This window comes from Ixodes scapularis, unplaced genomic scaffold (genome assembly GCF_016920785.2).
Source record: "Ixodes scapularis isolate PalLabHiFi unplaced genomic scaffold, ASM1692078v2 PGA_scaffold3__209_contigs__length_174095766, whole genome shotgun sequence".
Taxonomy (NCBI): domain Eukaryota; kingdom Metazoa; phylum Arthropoda; class Arachnida; order Ixodida; family Ixodidae; genus Ixodes; species Ixodes scapularis.
The window spans coordinates 107,857,186-107,877,315 of record NW_024609868.1 but is presented as its reverse complement, the minus strand read 5'-3'; the positions used below and the strand labels follow the sequence as shown (position 1 = coordinate 107,877,315).

Here is a 20,130-nt window from a genome sequence, read left to right as displayed (position 1 = left end):
ACATTGTTCAAGATAAGGTCACGGTCCTCTGCCAAAGGAAGACACAAACCTCGCTAAAACTTTTTTCAGCAAATTGCTTTCACCTTTTGGAAGATGCTGCTTTGAGTTGCATACAGTGGCGGACTGGAAAAAGGAGTCCGGATGTTCTGATTCCCCTCTTGAATTCTGCATGTGTAAAAGTTCAGGACGGGAAAACGGGAGGGGTCTCAAACATGATACGCTTATCCCTCCCCACCTCCTCCTCTGGAAATACCTGCGTCCGCCCCTGGTCGCATATATACTTCCCTGCTTCTGCGGTGCAGTTAATTTATAGTGATAAACAAATGGTAAATATTGCTTACAAATAACTGCTAGGCTAAACATGCATGACATGATTTCACTAATTCATTAGTTGTAATCTTGGTTCCTCCAACTCGTCATTAAATCTTCCACTGGACACTTGTAGCTAGAAATAATGAAACCCCCGAGATATCAAGAAGACCTAAGGGCAGTAACTCTTGATTGCATCTTTATTGGATGATGCCTGTCTGCTTTGCTTAGTTCATTTCCTCGGTCAGCTTTTGAGCTCGCGCTATAGCATGTCTTTTTGCAAACTTCTGTAATCTGGAATATGCCTCAGTAGGTTTAAGATCAAATATAAATGCATAAAAAAACAGTTGCGTTTGTTTACGAAGAGCTCTGAAATACCAAGCTCTAATAATTTCATTATTTTTTTTTAATAGAAAACAAAATGGGTGGGTCATTACATTTTGGGAAATTTATCTTGTCCTTCAAACAGCTTCCTTCGCCTGCTTTCAAGACGATGGGATAGTAAAGAAAAGAAAACTGACACGTTCATCACATTGCATATGCGTGCGAACTGCAACGAAGTGTGCATTCTGCCAGCAGTCTGGAAAGGGGTGCATGAGTGCAGCTGTATCGGCTGTGGTACAAATCGGTGGCGTAGCCGTAAAAGCCAAGAATTTTTTTCGAGGGGTAGGGATTGAGGCTGAGGTGGTCGAGATGTTCATCAAGGTTCATGACATGGGGTGCGGACGGGGGGAGGCGGCGTCAAAATGCAGGGACGGGGGGGAGGGAAAGCCCCATAAACCTTTACCCTGGCCGCCCTGGCTACGCCGCTGCCAGAGGTCCGCCCCAGAACTTCCCACATAACTTTGCACACTCACCACAAGCTCGGGGCAGTCGCAGCTTCCTCACGAGCCAGTGGGACCGCGGATGGCCGAAAACCTTGCATCGCTGCCGCTCTTGCGAGCGCTGGGCATGTCTCCCATGTAAACGACACTGGAGTCCTCAACGTGACTACGGAGCACCGCGTAAATGTGGGCGCCCGTGGCGTCGTTAGTCCATTCCTCCAGCTTGGTTTCGGGCACCAGTCTGACGGCCTGTTTGCACGTGATAGCGTACCAGCAAAACAGCGGACGTCCCAGCGCCTTCTGTTGAAGGTAGAAGTCTCTGAGCAGTACCTTGGCGGTGTTCGCGTGAAGGCTCCAGCGACGGGACACCCACTTGTACGTGACTACCTCGTTTTCGTCGAAGACCATCTCCTCCAGTCTGTCGGGAATCGAGCCCAGAAACACTTTGGGAGAGAGGCACTCTGAAAGCACCGTAACTTGTGGTCGTTCCATACGCAGAAAGTTCTAGCTTCGCCGACTTCACGCCTCCCCGCTTCGCTTCGTGTTGACTTGGCTAGCTTTAGGCCGACAGCCAACTGAGAAAAACAAAACAAAGTGATTAGAAATATAAGTGACAAAATGTCACTACAAATTCAAGCCCGGCTAGCTCAGTCGGTAGAGCATGAGACTCTTAATCTCAGGGTCGTGGGTTCGAGCCCCACGTTGGGCGATATTTTTTTTTTTTTTTTTTCCTGCTTTTTAGAATTAGATTTTATATGGCATGACCGCAGTTTTCTCGGAAGACTTGCTAATGTTTCTTCTTAGGCATACAATTTTAACTATTATATCCCTACAACGCGTACAAAACAAAAAGACAGGCAAGCTGGCGAGCGAGCTTTTAGTAACGTGGGAAATCCCCAGCTCGCATGTGTTTCCGTGCCACTGTGTCACTATAACCACACATTTGCGACTTTTAGGTAATTTTAGCTTCGGGGCGTCTGAAAGAACGCTTTAATAACTATCACTAGATGCGGCGCCGCGGGCCTCCATGGTACGGGCCTTTCTGCGGTGCCGCGGCGCTCCTGAGTGAATAAAGATGATTATTATTATTATTGTTACTATTATTATTATTATTTAAAACCAAGGTGTCCCACGACAACGTAGAAACGGCTCTAGCTTTCACAGCCGCACTCACGGTATACAACGATATCCAGAGATTCTGTGACAAGTGAAACATGCGACAGAGGGGCTTTACACGCGACCTGTGCAACATGCGACCAAGGAAAACAGCCCCCCTGTCGCATGTTTCATTTGTCACAGAATTTCTGGATATCGTTGTACACCGTGAGTGCGGCTGTGAAAGCTAGAGCCGTTTCTACGTTGTCACGTTGTCGTGGGACACCTTTGTTTTTAATAATAATAATAATAATAATAATAATAATCATAATAATAATAGGAGAGGGCATGACCAATCCACAAGCCACGCTCCCTCGACTCTTTCTCATTTTCCTCCTCACTCCCCTCGCTTACCAGGCCAACGTGACCACATCACGTGACCGTAGCTAGCCTTCGTCTAGCTATGGCAAGGAGGTTACGTTGCAATATTGGTGAAGCCTAGTCATAAAAAGTTTAAACGATTTTGTGCCCAGCGTGACCACAGATCTCTCTGGTGATTGGTGCGCGTGACATGTCACGTGCGAGATGGACGGTTGATTGTAAGAGGATTCCTTGCAGGCTTGCGCGCACTCCGTCCGGTAGGTTTTATCAGATAGAAGGCTAGATTGTGGTGTATTCTAGTACACCATAGCTAGACGAAGGCTAGCTACGGTCACGTGATGTGGTCACGTTGGCGTAATAAGTGGGGAGAGTAAGGAGGAAAATGAGAAAGAGGTGAGGCGTCAAGGGAGTATGGCTTGTGGAGACTACGCGGCTGACATCATGTCCTCTCCCACCCTTCTATTCTCCATGAGCTATGGGGTGCTAGAATACACCATAATGTAGAAAACCCGAGACTGTGGTAAAAGTAAGGAAACGGAGTCGAAGAATAAAGACAGGGGAAAAGAACATCTCTTGGTAAAACTTTGAGACGTTCTTTTCCCCTGTCTTTATACTTCGACTCTGTTTCCTTACTTTTACCACAGTCTCGGGTTTTCTACATTCCACCAGCTCGCCTGCGCACTCACAGTTTTTTCATAGAATACACCACGGTCTAGACTTCGATCTGATAAAAACTACCGCGCAAACCTGCAAGGAGTCCTTCTACAATCAACCATCCATCTCACACGTGACATGTCACGCGCACCAATTGCCAGAGAGATCCACGGTCACATTGGCCACAACATCGTTTAAACTTTTTATGACTAGGCTTCACCAATATTGCAACGTGCCCCCTCCTAGTACTTCTAACTAGGGGTGTCGCGAACTTTTGTCGAACCAGATTTTTTGGTCGAACTTCCGGGGTTCGACTGAGTCGAACCGGTTCGACGAACCTTCGAACTTTTCACCAGATTCGACCGGTTCGACTTTATGGACAGTGTGGCCAGACCTTAATACAAGCATGTCACGGTTTGGAGAATTTTTTTTTTATGCATGGGGTTATTTTATTTTGTGAACAGCTGCAATTAAAAGAAACTAATTCTGATCACTGAAGAAGTTAATAACTTAATTTTTAGTACTGTATTGACTGAAATAGCCAATCAGCGCTGCACTTAAATCATCTGTTAGCCATTACCATCCAATCCGAAGCCAACTGGCCAGCCTGTCGCGCATGCGCACACGAGTCGAACCTCAATACAAGGTTCGTCGAACTTTCCACTAAAAGGTCGAAAAAGTCGAACCTGGTCGAACTCGAACCACGACCGGTTCGCGACACCCCTACTTCTAACATCCTTGCATGCCACCCACCATGCAACACATGCGACCCTGGAGCAGGGTGTAAGATAGACAGGTGGGGAAACGAGAGCCAAATGAGCGACCGGATTGTGTCCCCCTCGGTGTTCTCTTTTTTTGTGGCGCCATCTATGTGGAGCACCGCGAACTCTCACTCCGGGTGGCCCGGGTGGGCGACCGGTGGCGACCGGCTAAACTGACGGAGATAATTTCTCGTGGATTTTCAATGAAGGAAAGTCGTGTTCTCGGTCTATTTTCCGCACTTTCCCATAAAGTTCCATGCAAATCCGATTCTGATTTTTTTTCTTCTCGCCGCAGCGCCATCTGTCGCAAAAAGGTGGCACCCGCAAGCAGACGAGTACACAATCCGGTCACGGCGCTGCGGTAGGGTTCTATGGGCCGTTTCCCCACCTGTCTATCTTACACCCTGCCCTGGAGTGCCTTCATCAATGCCTTCATACACACGATACACAGGCGCGCTTTTGCTTCGTGTAGCAAAAGCGCGCGAACTGATGCGAACCATGCGAACCTCGTATGCGACGTATGCGACACCCAGAGTGTTGGCGTCCTCCCTCGGCATTAAGTTCAACTACGGCGACCACCTTGATAAAGTTTTACCATCTCACTGCAGATGTCGCTGCTCTAGCAGCGGCTCGTGGTGTTGTCAGTGTTGTGATAAGTTGTTCTTTTAGAGTTTTCACATTTAACGGCCGTTCCCCTGCTATCCTCGAGATGAACATCGCGCTTGAAGTGAGACCGCTGCTCAAAGTTTGCAAAATCAAACTGACGGTGCGAGTCAACAAGGATGAAGAGGCCCCCCGCCTGCAAGTAGAATGCACCGCTTCGTCCCTGACCGCAACACTCGAGAAGCCGAACCGCGAAGTTCAAGAGAGCACCGAACTGATACTGCCCACTCACCTCAAGTTCAAGCCGGACACTCGCTCACCGCTGAAAAACACACGGATCCCTCGTAGCGACAATCCGGTGCAAGGAACAAGCGAGTATCGCGAAGTGACTTTCAGCATCCACGTGAAAGAAGACGAAGCTGGAAGTTGTTCTCTCGAACCGCTTGAATCGTCTGATGGGCCAGTTAGGACGACTGACATTGCGAAGCCCGTAGCGGGCTGTCCTTACGCTATCCTGTGCAGAAAGTGCAAGAACGAGTTGGTCCCTAAGGATACCGTGTTTCGGAGGGTATTACCGCTTCCTTCCGCCGACTGGAAAGAGATGGCAGCCGAGTGGTTTTGCCACAAGCACGAGTCCGAGAAAGAGTTGCCGACGAAGTTGGCGCCCAAGCCAGACGAAATGTTCACGTCGGTGTCGTACCTGCATCTTCACGGATCGTTGGTCGGCGGTGTCGTGGACGGGGGAGACGCAGGCGACTGGATTCGTTGCGGCAAGTGTGACAGTGTGGTGGCGAAGCGCGAAGAGGAAGGTGTCGTGGCTGTTCTGCAGATGCGGGTGGACATTGTCTCGTGGAAAGAAGACGAACCCAAACTCGTGCTGAGAACGGATGCGGCTTCGTTGATGCGTGGATTGATGAAGGAGCAGATGGCGCTGAGTATGTCCTGCAGGATACTCCTCGAGACGGTGAGCTTTGGCATCCAATGAACCAAAGGGAACGTACGAAGAACAAAGGAACAAGCCAAGGGAGGTAGTCCCTTGGCATGTCGTTCTTAGGTGCTGCACTGGCAGAAGGAACTCGAGTATTATCGGACGACACTACACTGGCAGAACGTACTCGAGCATTATAAGATAACACCATAAAAAACGACGACGACAAAAAAATAATAAATCGAAAACATCAACGAAATTTACATTTTTTTATTTACTAAATACATAAAACAAAATTTTAAAAAAAAATCTCCCCGTCGGGGAATCGAACCCCGGTCTCCCGCGTGACAGGCGGGGATACTGACCACTATACTAACGAGGATGAGTTTCTCGGCGGAAAAGATCGCTTATGAAGGAACGGTCGGGCTTTGTTGAATGGGTGTGGATATTTCGCCGGCAGGCCAGCAGGATCATGTGGGGAAAAAAAAAGATGCCGGCAGCTGTTTCCTATTGGGTCTCGTATAAAACAAATACTATCTAAAGCTGTAGTGTTGCTCTGTGGAAAGTTGTCTGTTTCACATGCAGCAGACCCAGGTTCGATCCAGAGTCGGTTTCTTTTTTACAATTATCACTGAAAAAGGACAAATGATTTGGACAAGACGTTGCTGATCTAAATGGTATGCGACTCCCTTCCGGGGGTGCAATGGGCAATGTTATTATATTCAGAGGTCGGCATTTTAGGTCGCCCTCCCTCACCCTCACAGCCACACTCACCTGAGCCCCTCACTCACCCTCACCCTCACAGCCACACTCACCTAAGCCCCTCACTCACCCTCACCCTCACAGCTACACTCACCTTCAGCCCCTCACTCACCCTCACAGTCACACTCACCTTCAGCACTTCACTCACCCTCACTGAACCTCACGGCCCTCAGGCACTCACCGCCCTCGCGGCCCTCATGCCCCTCACGGCCCTCACGCCCCTCACCGCCCCTCACCGCTCACGCCCCTCACTCACTCGTGGCCCTCACGCCACTCACTGCCCTCACGCCACTCACCGCCCTCACCGCCCTCACGCACTCATAGCCCTCATCGTCCTCACGGCCCTCGCGGCCCTCACACACTCATAGTCCTCACGCCAATCACCGCCCTCACGGCCCTCACCACCCTCACGGCCCTCACCGCCCTCACCGCCCTCACCGCCCTCACCGCCCTCACGGCCCTCGCGCCACTCACCGCCCTCACGCTACTCACCGCCCTCACGCCACTCATTGCCCTCACGCACTCATGGCCCTCACGCCACTCAGGCCAGCTTCTAATGGGGCAATTTCGCCCAGAAACTTTACGTCGCAACACCAGCAACACGCGCTGCCCGCGATCACACGCAACAACCAATTGCTGCAATTTGCCATCGTCATCATAAAATTTTATTTTTCTTGCACTATTTAGACACAATTACGCGTTATAAACATATTTTTATGCATTTAAATCTCGTTAAGAATACTAATGCACCTTCCTGAAACAGTTTATTTCCAAAAAACGATTGATTTCAAACGAGAACCAAGTCTTTCGGTGTCATCATCACCGGCACGAGGTATCACGTGAAAATTTTGCGTCCCTGATTAGATGCAACCGCTTCAAACGTATTCGAATTGCTCCGAGTTGCTTGCTTATTTCGAGCCGGACTCGATCTCAGCCATTCGTGTCGATCTAGGGAAAGCTAGAGAACAACCCGCCATTAACACCAAAATTGCTGAGAAAGATGCTCGATCTGAAGGGGGCCTCACGCACTCACCGCCCTCACGGCCCTCACACCACCTCATGCACTCACCGCCCTCACGGCCCTCACGCCTCTCATGCCACTCACTGCCCTCACGCACTCATGGCCCTCACACCTTTCACGCACTCACTGCCCTCACACCACTCACGCACTCATGGCCCTCACGCCACTCACCGCCCTCACGCCCCTCACGCACTCATGGCCCTCATACCCCTTACCGCCCTCACCGCCCTCAGGGCCCTCATGGCCCTCACCGCCCTCACGGCCCTCACCGCCCTCGCCGCCCTCACCGCCCTCACGGCCCTCCCCGCCCTCACAGCCCTCACCGCCCTCACGGCCCTCACGGCCCTCACTCACCCTCACACTCATGAATTTTCCTGGTTCAAAAACTCACTCACCCTCACCTCACCTGTGAAGATGAGGGTGCGTGAGGGTGAGTGAGGGCCCTCATGAGTGAGGTTTGCCGAGGTATGATATTAGCTAAGTAACGGAACTGCTCATAGACGCTGCATGCACGAGCAGTACCTGTACCCCCCTCAATCACCACTAGGGGTCAGGGACTCGGGGTTGCCACTGGGTTTGGAGTCAAAGTAGCCAAATCACGTGCAGAAAGTAGCCAAAAGTAGCCATTCTATTCGAGATTTCGCCAAAAAAGTCACCACACCAAATATGTACAATAAAACTGTATTAAAAAAAAGAAGTAGCGAACACTATATTAAAGGTTAATAACTAGGAATCTTGAGTTTACTACACACACGTGCCGTAAGCGTGAGGGTGAAGCACTTCAAACTCATATCAAACACTGCAGCAAAGTGCTAGTAGATGCTGCTGGCCCCAGAATGATTTGCAGTCATTTTCTGGAGCATTTTATCTGGGATCATGTATGTAGATGATGTTTTCTGCTGCAGTCGGTGGCCACACTTAATTCTTAGGATGGACTCCAGAAGTTAAAGCTTCATCTCATTGCGAAGTTCTGTTTTAGTCGGCGCTACGTGGGAGAATACTCTTTCTGCTTCGGCATTTGAGACTGGAAGCGTCAGAATCTTTACGGCGCCTGCGGTTACTCCTGGGAAAGGGCATATAGCGGCAGCATCCCTGGAAACCACTGCTTGGTACCAAAAGCTTAACACAGGACTCGTCTCGTTCGTGGCAAAAGCAGACCACAGTCGGATCACCGCTTCCAGCTCATTCCTAAAGGTGCTGAAAAGGTGAGAAGGCAAACTGAAAATTTCCCAGCAAGCATTGGGCCCCATTTCAACCTCCGGACTGATTGCTTGAAGCCTGCAGAGTGCAGATGCGCGTTTGCAGTTTGGGGGGGGGGGGGGGGGGGGGAGGGGAGGGGAGGGGAGGGGAGGGGAGGAGGAGGAGGAGGAGGAGGAGGAGGAGGAGGAGGGACTAGCCATTTTATTTAAAACCAAAGCATCGTTTCCGAATGCGAAGTTACTCTTGGGCAGGCAGTCCGCTAGTAGCAACAATTCTGAAAATGCTTCCCCAAGGTCAGCTTGTGCAGAATACAGGTAAATGCTCCATGTTTCTTTATTACTTCCGTCAGCCTGCCCGTTTCCAGCGTTTAAAATTTGCAGGACGAGCTTGCTTTGGCCTGGAAACGTGTCTGTGCGATAGTGCTGAGAGCCGCAACGAGCCGCCAAAAGTAGCCGAAAATTCGCCAGATCGCCAAGCGTAATTTTTGGTAGCCAAGCGCCCTCAAAAGTAGCCAATTTGGCGAAAAGTGGCCACCAGTGGCAACCCTGCTAGGGGTGTCGCGAAGTTTCGTCGAACCGCATTTTTAGGTCGAACTTTCGGGGTTCGACGAACCCTCGTACTTTTGGGTCGCGAACCGGTAGAGGTTCGAGTGCGACCTTTTCGAACGTCTTGGGAAAAGTTTGACTCAGGTTCGACTGCTATGCGCATGCGCGATAGACTGGCCAGTTGGCTTCGGATTAGATATAATGGGCGCGTTAAGTTAGTGAGCTCCAGACTCCGGACATCTGCGCTCGAGCGCGCGGGTTCGGAGCGTAGCTTAACGGCGCACTTTAGTACCGAGGCGCCATCTGACGCCTATTTTTTTAACGTTTCCGGTTCCGGCTTTCTGGCGCGCGTAAACATGGCTCCCGTATTGTCGAAACTGCAGTATATCGAAACGTCGAAAAAGTGTTTCTTCGACGACGAGTTCGATGAAATAAGTGCGCGGAGACGGCGGCAACAGCAAGAGCTTGTATTTGTGCTGCACGCTGTTGGTGCGGCGATTAAAGGTACGCCGAACGCCCCCTGAATTCCCAAAAGCCTTAAAGAACGACGGCTGAATGGCCGAATTCATTGGCTCGCCTGATCGTGAAATTGCGGTAAGGTACATGAAGAACTTCGACAAGCATTTGAAGGATGTATGCATACCTTTCTACACCAGCACCATGCTTTTTTTTTTTTTTATTTTCCACGATGACGGAACGATTGCACGAGCTGCCAAGCGATCGCCGTCGAAGTATCCACGCATCCAAGCAGGCGCGGCTTCCGCGTCCGAGGGAGTCCCTAAAGGCTTCGGCGCAAGCACGAACGACGCCGAGAGCTCCGAGCACTGCATGGCAGCGCAGAACGAGCAGCTCCTGCCCACGACCGAGCCTACCTCGGTGCCGTTCCTGGCTAGGCCGGAACCTTTGGGCCGCGGGGTTCAGTTGGTGCGGTCGCGGTCGGCGAGGTTCGGCGAGGCGAGCGCGGTGGCATCCTCGGAGCGTTCGGAAGCGAACTCGCTCGCCAAGGATTGCGCACACCCTACGCCTCTGGTCCAGAGTGTCCCGGCGGCCCGGCCCGGAGCCCAAAACGCTTGGGGTTTTGATGTTTCTTCCGTCTCGAGCGAGACCACCGCGTGAAAACCACCTCGAGTAACCGCGAGACTGGCCGCGAGAGCGGAAACGTCGTCATTACACCGGAAACCAACCTGTCCGAGCTCTCGCGCACCATCTCCGACGACGGAGCTCGCGGAGCGCGCTCCGTCACCGTGCACCGGAAGTGAGACGATGTCGTTTAGTTTAGCTCGAGTGCACTCTGACCGCTGGAGCGCGCTCGAGCGAATTAACTTAACGCGCCCAATGGCTAAGGGATGAATTAAGGGCAGCACCAACGAACGTTGGGCAGCACTGATTGGTTATTTTTATGCTCAGAGCCTAAACAGTTACTCTAGTTATTTCAATTAATATAGAACAAAAAATTAAGTTATTAACTTCTTTAGTGATTGGGGTGGGGGGGGGGGGGGGGGGGGTAACGCTTTTTAACGATACACGCGCCGTCCGAAACTGCCGCCATTTTTTTTTTTCCGGCCATTCTGTTAGCTGTTGGCAAAATGCCCCCCCCCCCCCCCCCCCCCCCCCCCCCCCCCCCCTTGCTAAATACAACAGCTGGTTGCAATTTTTCAAACTCGCTATTTACACTTCCTTCTTAAAGGGGCCCTGCAATCATATTTAAGCGTCTACCTTTTTTGCGGTTTCCACGTCTCTGGGGGTTCGGGGAAGGCAGCGGGCACGGAGAGAGTAACTAACTATCAGTGCGTCATATTTTAAGCGGACGACGCGGAAACCTCCTCCACCGACGAGGGCGACCCGCGGTACCGAAAGCGCGCAAAATATGACGTCTTTGGTCCTTGGCTTACTACTGGTCAGAGCCGCTAAAAGCTTCTTTTTAGTCGAAATACAATATATAAGTGGCGCGAACCGTTTCAATTACTTATAAAAGTAGTTTTTGTTCACTATTTAGAACAGAAAAGAAACAAATGCAGTTTATAAAGTACGGAAACAAGAAGGAAGCGAGCATGCCGGCCGTGTCGCGGCGGTCGCCTATTGTTCGCCGCGACCTAGCGGTAGCCGCCGCAGGAGCATCGGGGGGCAATGGCGACGAACAGCACGTCAGACAGTGTCCCCGTCGTGATTACGAAGGAATTTAAGGCAGTTACGAAGTCGGAAAGTTCCTTCGGTAGCCGGTGCCGTCGGCGCAGAATCATCGGGAAGTAATAGCAACGAACACCACAGAGGACAGAGGGCGATTACGAAACCGGAAAACTTCTTCGGTAGCCGGTGCAGAATCATCGGGGGGAAGCAATAGCGATGAGCAGCACAGTGGACAGTGTTCCCGGGGTGATTACGACGGGGTTTAAGGCGGTTACGCATTTAGAAAGCTTCTTCCGTGGTACCAGTATGAAGAAGGGAAAACTCCTTCGTGAATCTGGCCGCGTGTACGACGTGAAGAGGTCCGTTTCGACAGACAAGTGGATGTCACGGAGCGCCGTACTCCGCTAACAAAATTAAGCGTGCCCGCAAAAAAATGTAGTTGGCGTTGAGTGGACCGTGGTAATTATGTACGTTTATTTCTGAATCAGCTTGACAATAACTGGGTGATTTTTTTCGCGCCGTTCCGCGATTCCCACTACTATCTTCCTGTAGGCTGATGGAAACATCCAAGTGTAGGCTTAGGTGGGCGACCGCACTCCGCTTCTCGATTCCGGTGAAGTATTTGCCGCATACTTTAGAGTTTGCCGTCGGTGTCGATGCGGTTCCATCGTCGCTAGAATAGAAAAAAGTTATTGTATTATTCGTCAGCAGCTTAAACAAAGCGCGAACAGAAAGGTAAGAAACGCCACTAACCTGTATGGACGCACAAGTCGCACCTGCAGGTCGCGCAGTACTCCGCCTCGTACGGCCGTACGGCTTCGAAGGGACGATGTGGTACTTCCTGCCGTGTGCGATCTTCGACGTACTGTTGCAGCCGACCACGCAGCAATTGTTGCGGCTTTCTTGGTGCGGAATAGCCATCTCAGAAATTACAACGCTAACCGGCTAACCCACTACAACGCACAACCAACGCAGCGACTGGCAGAAGCTCCCCGATGCGATGGACCCGTTTGCCGCTAGGGGCGCCCTGGTCGGGGCTTGAATTAGATGCGCACGGTTCCTATACCCGCCACCAAGCGGTGGAAAAGGCGGCGCATACTAGAAAGAAGTAGTGGGATCAGGCGCCGACACGGAAAAATCCCGGATGTACGCGGCAGCGCTGCGGTCGTATGGGCAAAAGGATCCGACCGGCTCCGAGCCTTCCGAAGGCCGTCGGCGAGATTCTTGTCTTGCGGTTTGGCCGTTTCGCGGTATGGCAGCGCGAAGTGGCTCCCACTCTGAACTGATCTTTACCCCATGTTTGCTGTCGTTTGCGGCCAATGAAGTGTCATGCCGAATTCGTGTTTAATCACGCAGCAAATGCAATGAGAGCCGCTCTGGCTGCCCGCTGCATACAGCCTGTCCAGAACATGCTTTAGTGGCGCCCTCTCGCGCCGTCGACACGGAGTGCGGTAGCCGTGAGCGCTCGCGATGAGCTCCTCTAGTTCACGGCCGCTCAAGCAACCAAGGACGTCATGAGGGAGGTTATTTTTTGCTTGTTTTTGTAATTTTGTTTTGCCTATAACTTTTAAAATAAAGCGAATTTCAAGAAAATAAAAGTTACACTAAGTAACTACGTTCAGTGCGCTCAGGTTTGGTACAAATTAAAAATTAGTGAAAACGTGCTTGCAGGGCCCCTTTAAGGCCCGTTCACACTCTTGCGACCGAGTAAGACCGAGAGAGACCACACCGGTTTTTAAGCCTTTTGCAATCTCTTATGACCATTCCGCTGTAGCGCATCCGGTCCTAAGAATTCGCAAAAGGCTTAAAAACCGTAAGCAGTGAGAGGGTGCAGGCGAGCTGGTAATTAATCGACATCTTGTAAACCCTGAGATGGGGAACGATAAAAAAACGGACGAACACAACAAAATCTGGTCTGGTCTCTCGGTCAAGCGCGAGACACATGCGCGAAAAATCCGTCCGATCCGACGTCCGATCCGGCAATACGACTGCCTGATCCGAAAAATTTGGTCGCGTCAGGCGTCGGATCGGCGATCCGACGTGCGTCCAACGCGCCAGGCACGGCGGACGGATTGTCGGATGCGTCCAGCCAATGACAGCACAGCTAGCGCGAACGTCATGATGACGTACTGGGTCTGTCGGGACGAATCAGAAAACGGGACGGGCGACGGGAAGCCGGACGCGTGGATCCCGCCGACCCATTCGAGGAGGATGGCCCCGGCAAAGAATGCACGCGCTAACGAGAACGAGCTTCTAAGTTTGCTCGTGTGAGCTAAACCGTCAATCTGGGACCATTGGAAAATACCACAAATACTAATCATAGGAGATATGAATGCTCACTTGGAGGGATTCGGGTGGTTTCACAGACGCGACGGGAAGAATGTTACAGGTGTTATGCGAGGCCTTAGATCCGGTGCTGGTAGATGCACAAATCAAATGTGAGGGAAAAGTAACATGGGAGAGGAACAACGGTCAATTGACAGTAGACTACTGTATAACGTCCCACAAAATTGTACAACAGATTACGTTGCATGGAAATAGACGAAGAAGGAATGAAAAGCTTGGAGTGACCATAAACGAATTAAGGTTAATTTTGGTAGGACACAGCAAGGAACCGGAAGCACAAAAAAAAAAAAAAAAAATCAAGGTAGGTTTTAGTGACACACAGCTGAAGGAAATATAAAAACGAATCGAGGACATAGTAACCACACAAGCAGAGAAAGAGACGTCGTACAATGAATTGGTAGAAGTATTCAAAAGGGAGTTGGAACGAAACAAAGTCAGATTTAATAACAAATGCAAACACAGGCTTAAAAGCTGGTGGGATAAGGAAGCCAAAACATCCATAAATTATAAACAAGATGCATCCAGGGAGATTAGACGAGCAAAAAAAAGGGGGGGGGGGGGGTGCTTCGGCAGTGGAAATAGAGGAAGACTTCCAGGAAAAAAAATAGCAGCATATGCTTTGATCCAGGACAAGATCGGAAAGTGTGAAATGAAATGGACACCCCTTAAAAAAATATATATCTTCTTTTTCTTTTTTTGCTAGGCGATTTAATGGTGTCCAGAAGACTACCTACCAATTAATATTTTGCTACAGAGTCACGTATATTTTTAATAAAGCTAAGAAAAGCAACTGCTCGAAACCAAAATCGAAACCTGCGCACGGAGGTCGGAGAAATATAAAGGAGAGAGTACCGAAAGTCGCGTAGCTACACCCGACCGCGCTTTCTTTTTTTTTTTTTTTTTTTCTTTTTTTGCCGGGCGCAACAGATGACGCTGGAACTGTTTGCCGTGCGATTGCTTTGCAGTTATGTTTGTTCCGCTCGCTGTTCTGCACTTCAAGATGAATGCCCGTGATTGGCTCCGAAAAGAATGCCCCCAAGATGTTGCGCGGGGAGCTGCCTCACAGGTTCTGCATCCAAAAATGGCATCGTGCGGCAGAGTCTGTACAAGTTCCCGAAAGATCGACGGAGTCGGGACCAATGGCTGGCTGCAATTCCGGCAGAACAGTTACGGGCACCTCGGAAAGCGGGCGTATACCCGATTTATATGCCCCTTGCATTTTGTGGAAAGTGACTACATTGAGTTCGCAGGTGTCAAAAAGGAAATCCCATACCATTTAGTATAACGACGTTTCGTCCACAACATTTTTTGTGTTCAGTGATAATTGTAAAAAAAGAAATGTCTAAATATCGCAAAATGTTGGACAAAAACAAAATTGTATGCCCACATTCGGGATCGAACCTGGGTCTGCTGCGTGTGAAGCGGACACTTTTCCACTCAGATACTCTACTTTTTTTTTTTTTCTTTATTGCCTGAGCTACTCTACAACACGTAATAACCGTTTTTCCTGACAACATAAACTTGTGTATGTCCTTGGGCTTAGGCAGCTTCCTCTCGTGGAGCTCGAAGTACGATAGTTTTAACATTGTGTAATGTTCAGGCAGTCGAGGGGGGAACTCCTTGTTCGTAGTAATACAGCCGGTCGACTGCAGGTCGGAAAGTTTGTAACCAAGATTTCGATTGCACATCAAAAGAACCCAGTGGGGTCGAAATGAGGCCTCAGCTTTCCGCTGGGGTTTGTCAGATGCCCTTCGTTGGTTTGGCACGTGAAACCCACAAATTTGATTGATAAAGCAACTTGGGTCAGAAAAGTGGCACTATTATGTGCCCCCCCTCCCCCCCATGCCTCGTGTTAGGGGGTATCTTTCTTATACCCCTAAGCAGAATAGGAATCTGAATACCATATAAAACTTAAGGTTGTGTGTATTTACACATCACAATCTTGTAGTTTTTATTTTTCCGGGAAGTCATTGTTTTTTTTTTTCTCTACGGAAGCTTAATTATACATGCTGTATGTATGTTTTCAAAATTCTAGTGTGCACTCGTCACGTACACATTCACAGGCAGTGGTTGTTTATAACAAAGGTAGGAATGTACTAAACAGGTATATATAATGGAATAGACCTTGAAGTGCATAAGCAATGTTTTTCTTTTCTTTTTTTTTCAAATTAGATAGCTTCTTTGCAAGTTTAACTCCATCTCTGCACAATAAACAAGCGAATGACATGATAATGGATAGTAATATGTTGAGGGTCGACTGCTTACGATTCGCTCATCACATTCAAACAAGGAAACAAAGCGGCACTGATGCCACAGTTCTGTGTTCGCCGATAGCTTGGACAAAAACTGCATAAACCAGTTTGAATGAGGTATGGATTGTCCTGCATGTATTATAGCTGAGTTGTGAGCTGGCCCTTTCTTTTCTCAACCCTAGAGCTATTATAAGTGCGCCTTAATATGTGGGCATTGTTTGAGAGCCCCAAAGCATGTGAAGTTATTGTGATGATGATGGAACGCGCTACTAGCCTAGATGTTGTCTCCAAGACGCTGATGTTAACTTGAAACGTTCTTTGGCTAGGTGTTCAGCATTTTGTGAAGCCCAGATAAAAGCGTGGCCGCGAGGTTTGACATTGATTGGTTGAAAGGTGGAAAAGGAGGAGTGAGGCGCTCGACGCTGATTGGTTAACGAGGGGGGGGGGGTTCGTTTGACTAGAGGGGTAGGCGAGGAGGAGCGAGGTAGGCAAGGTAAAGCTCGGCTACCTGTGCGCACTGAGGGAGACGAGCTCCCGAGTGTGGAAGGCTCTGGAAGATCGCCAGATTTATCAGCCCGATTAGCGGTAGTATCGCTTCGTGCTAGGAACAAGCATCAATTGTACACATGGTACGCATTATCTGATGAAGAGCGCTGTGAGCGTAGGCGTCTGGACACTCAGAGTATCGCTAAACGTTCGGTATGCTAAAACGTTTCGGGTATGCAACTCAATTGCCTAGCAGTTAGCCATAAATTGTTGTTCTCTTCTTACAGGAGGAGACATCGTTGCTTCTCTGGCTCATGGAAACAGGACTGGAAATGTTCCGAGCGACGAACCTTGCGTCCGGACCTCACCATGTCCGGTTCACCAGAGTAACTAAGGTCAGCTATTTGCAAGTTGTACTTGGCACTCTTGACGGCTTGGGTTTCTCTAAGTTTCAACCTACGATTATTTGGGATAAAAGGGTGCTGCGAATATTTCTGTCAAAGATTCTGTAATGTTTGGCAATTGGTATTGCTTCAAGGCGCTAGTGTTTCCCATCTGGTGAAACGCTGCTCTTGTTTACTCAAAGCCCTGAACTTGGGTCTCTGTTCTTACTATCTTCCCTAGCTCAAAGACAGTGACAAGTTCGTTATCCAATATTTCACTTTTTTTTTTTTTGTATTAAGAAGGGATTGCTTTAACTTCAGGATAGAGGTGTGATGCGATTGCGCCACACTGCGCCATTTGCGTTATACTGCGCCAATATATTTACCCTGCTACATTTTGCTCTATTTCACCAAGATATAAGAAATTTGCGGCAAAAAAAAGCATTTCACTTTATCAATTAAGCATAAACTAATAGTTCAGGCTTAGCTAGAGTTCCGGATTGTTACGGTAAGCTTGCGTGAATTTTCGTAGCTTTTGGTAATCGCTTAGTATAACGTGTGATTGCATCTGGTCTTCGTATTGAACATGACTCGGTACCCAGAGCTTTCGTGGTATTGTGACGTTGTCTGCGGTAAGTGGGGGAGGGAGGGAGGGGAGTGAAAGGAAGGGAAAGAAAGGAGGAGGAGAAGGAGGAGGAGGGGGAAATGCCTGTGCGGATGCGCGCAAATCCAGACGCTCGCTGTGGAGTGTGACGACAAGGGAGCGGAGGAGGCCAACTGACGAGGCACGGACAAAAATGGGGAAAAGGGGAAGAAGGACGGCAAACCAGTCGCCTCGGGGGTTGTCGGGGGACGGGCGCAGGCAAGATGCAGGTCTACATGCGTTCAGCATGTAGACCTGCATCCCGAGCGTTCTCCTTGATGCTTGGGTAATTTAGCAACTGTACTATTAACACCGTAAGTTAGGCTCCCAAATGTTCGTGCAGTGGACGCAGTCAATGAAGTTTAAATTATAATTAACTTTTACAGTGAAACGAAGGATAGAAAATAGCATTATTGAGTTTAGATGGATTTTTTAAATAATATTTACTTGCCACCTGTTAATTTTTCATAAATATAAATCTCCATAGGTAAGATGTTATTGTTGTGCGGAATTAAATTGCCTTTGAAATTTAATTGTGCTGTGCAATGGATGCTAAGAAGTGGAAAGGCAAAGGAGCGCTGTACCTTAGTTTGACAGGCTAACAGATGAATCTTAGCATAGTGTTCACAGAGGAAGGAATAAAAACTAGGGGTATGCTTGTGCTCCAAGTGTTTTTGCTGCTCCAAAATGGAATTTTCGCTGTTTCAAAAGGTGGTCTAAAATTTCTCGCACGGTATTACCACCAGTGGGGAATCATATAGATGTGTGCACATGATAATTTAACGAGAGAATTACCAAATTGCGAGAGAGCATGGTGATACTTTCTTTAAATTAAACGAAGACGATGATCGTTCACGAGCTTATCATCCTTGTTTCCTATTGTCGATGTACACTGCGCAGCATGCGAGGCCGAATGTGACGCAAGTGCTTAGTCACAGTTTACTTACAGAGTTCAGCGTCAAACAAGTTGGTGTCACACACGAGCTTAGTCTTCCACACTGTACGTTTTAATGACAGGCTTTGAGTCGTGTCAGAAAATGCGGTTGTCAGTCGTATGTTTGGGAAAGCTGCGCCAGGCTTTGTAGTTAGGGCAGGTATGAACTGACAATGACAGTGCAACCGAGAAAACACTTGTATGGATCCAAACAAAACAGACAGTGAAGCATTGTGCTTCTCTGCTTAGCCAACGGCTTCGTCAGTAACCACTTAGATAATACTAATGCCACAAGCAAATTTAGTTGTGCGACCTTGTGAATTGCACTTACTCGAGCATTACAAAGTGGATTAAGGGTTTTAATTTAGTCTAATATTCATCATTTTACAAGGGGCCTTGGTTAGAACTAGTGCTAGCACTAAAAAATGTACACTATAGATGCAGTGCATTTCAATCTCGAAGGTATCTGATTCTCCTTTCGTTCTGTGTATGGCTTGAAAATTTAATGAGCAGAAAAAGATTTTATCCCCATATTTTTTTTTCCTTTCGTCTTTATGAAATACGACAGAGCAGCAGTGTGAAAGGTTATTGGGAGTGATAAGTGATTTCTAGGGAGCTGTGTAAGCTACCCTCTAGGTAACAACAGCATTTCTCCCAGGCCACTCCTACCACCCATAAGGATCAGGAGACGATTAGCAATGATCAGTAAATATGTTAATACTACTACTACTAAGCAGTAAACCAGCTAGATGGGATTACCCTGCCAGTGCAGGGACTATATATATCTTTCACTTTGCATCTTTAGCTATCCTCTTGCTTGCTCTTCCTACATTTATTACCCCCGCCCTTCCCCAAGCCAGAATTGACAAATTCCCTGGAAGGGTGTGGCCTTACTCTTCTGGTTTCCCTCTTAGACTTTCTCGCAGCAATTACATACACATTGCAATTACCCATATTTTTACGGAGGTTATTCTTTATTGGTTTCGGTTTCTCCTGCAACTATGTTTTTATTATTCTTGTTCACATTTTTATTATTTATTTTCTTCTCAACCTGTGCCGAGCTGAACAAGCAAATAAACAAATGGCAAAGTGTGCGACGATTCGAACGAACAAACAAATTGTACCGGTAGTAGAAAGAAGAGGAACGCCGAGCTTTGGCGTCTCGTACCCAACCGACTTCCTTTTTTTTTTATTGTGCCATGGCAGGGTGCTCGATGATTCGTTGCAGCGTTGCCTGCTCTGCGAGTCTTCGACCACGGGACTTGTAGCTCTTACCAACGCAAGGCTCACTCTTGGGCAATCATGTCTTGCAGGTCCTGTTCCTGCTGACGGACACTGAGAGCACCGTGGTCCGTTCCTGGAGAGACGATCCCCTGGTCGACGTCCAGCCAGTGGACACGGAGGTCCTCGGTGAGGCCTCCTCCCTGCTTCTGGAATCCTCCGAGCCGCAGGCGGCCTGGGAGGACTTCCGAGTGGGCTTCGTGCCCGAGGGCCGGACTCCCGATGCCCCGAACCCCCTCCGCGATCTAGTCGGGGCGCTACCCAAACTTGAGAAAGAAGGACCTTCTGTGGGGGCAGTGGGTGCATGCAGCTAGGAATTTCGTCTAAACGAAAGAGGCAGCTTTTCCAACATGAATAAAGTTGGTTGGTGTTTTCATTTTGGTGTCGCTCCCCGTGGGACGTCGCAGCTCGAAGCACGTGGACCGAAAGCTCGCACTGCAGAACCCAGGCATTCACCCCTGCCCGTTTCGATCAGGGCGAGCATCGTACCGGCGTGCAGTCGTGTATCACTACTGCGTGGTGCATGTTAAAGACTCCAGGCTCGCAGTAGTACTGCGCTAGCTAAATTTCTCATCCACAGCGGAGACAGCAGACG

At 49.0% G+C, this 20,130-nt stretch overlaps 2 protein-coding genes and 1 non-coding gene across 3 annotated transcripts; 2 read left to right on the top strand and 1 right to left on the bottom strand.

The window, feature by feature from the left end:
• Nucleotides 1-432: 432 nt before the first annotated feature.
• On the bottom strand, nucleotides 433-1,701 carry LOC120840861 (DNA polymerase delta subunit 3). Its single transcript, XM_040211625.3, has one exon. It carries the CDS (start codon nucleotides 1,623-1,625, stop codon nucleotides 1,194-1,196), a length of 432 nt encoding a protein of 143 aa, XP_040067559.1. The 5' UTR covers nucleotides 1,626-1,701; the 3' UTR covers nucleotides 433-1,193.
• A 68-nt stretch (nucleotides 1,702-1,769) lies between these two features.
• On the top strand, nucleotides 1,770-1,842 carry Trnak-cuu. The gene has a single exon. It is a non-coding gene; the product is annotated as a tRNA-Lys (tRNA).
• Nucleotides 1,843-4,594: 2,752 nt separating this feature from the next.
• On the top strand, nucleotides 4,595-19,911 carry LOC8036455. The gene is made up of 3 exons (XM_029990361.3): nucleotides 4,595-5,591; nucleotides 16,582-16,689; nucleotides 19,568-19,911. Exons 1-3 carry the CDS (start codon nucleotides 4,734-4,736, stop codon nucleotides 19,847-19,849), a joined length of 1,248 nt encoding a protein of 415 aa, XP_029846221.2. The 5' UTR covers nucleotides 4,595-4,733; the 3' UTR covers nucleotides 19,850-19,911.
• Nucleotides 19,912-20,130: the final 219 nt, after the last annotated feature.

Excerpts from the sequence above, each read along its gene's own strand:
- LOC120840861 (XM_040211625.3), bottom strand. The coding sequence starts at position 1,625 with ATGGAACGACCACAAGTTACGGTGCTTTCAGAGTGCCTCTCTCCCAAA.
- LOC8036455 (XM_029990361.3), top strand. The coding sequence starts at position 4,734 with ATGAACATCGCGCTTGAAGTGAGACCGCTGCTCAAAGTTTGCAAAATC. Across the intron at positions 5,592-16,581 it reads GCAGGATACTCCTCGAGACG|GAGGAGACATCGTTGCTTCT; the intron begins GTGAGCTTTGGC and ends CTCTTCTTACAG. Across the intron at positions 16,690-19,567 it reads GGTTCACCAGAGTAACTAAG|GTCCTGTTCCTGCTGACGGA; the intron begins GTCAGCTATTTG and ends CATGTCTTGCAG.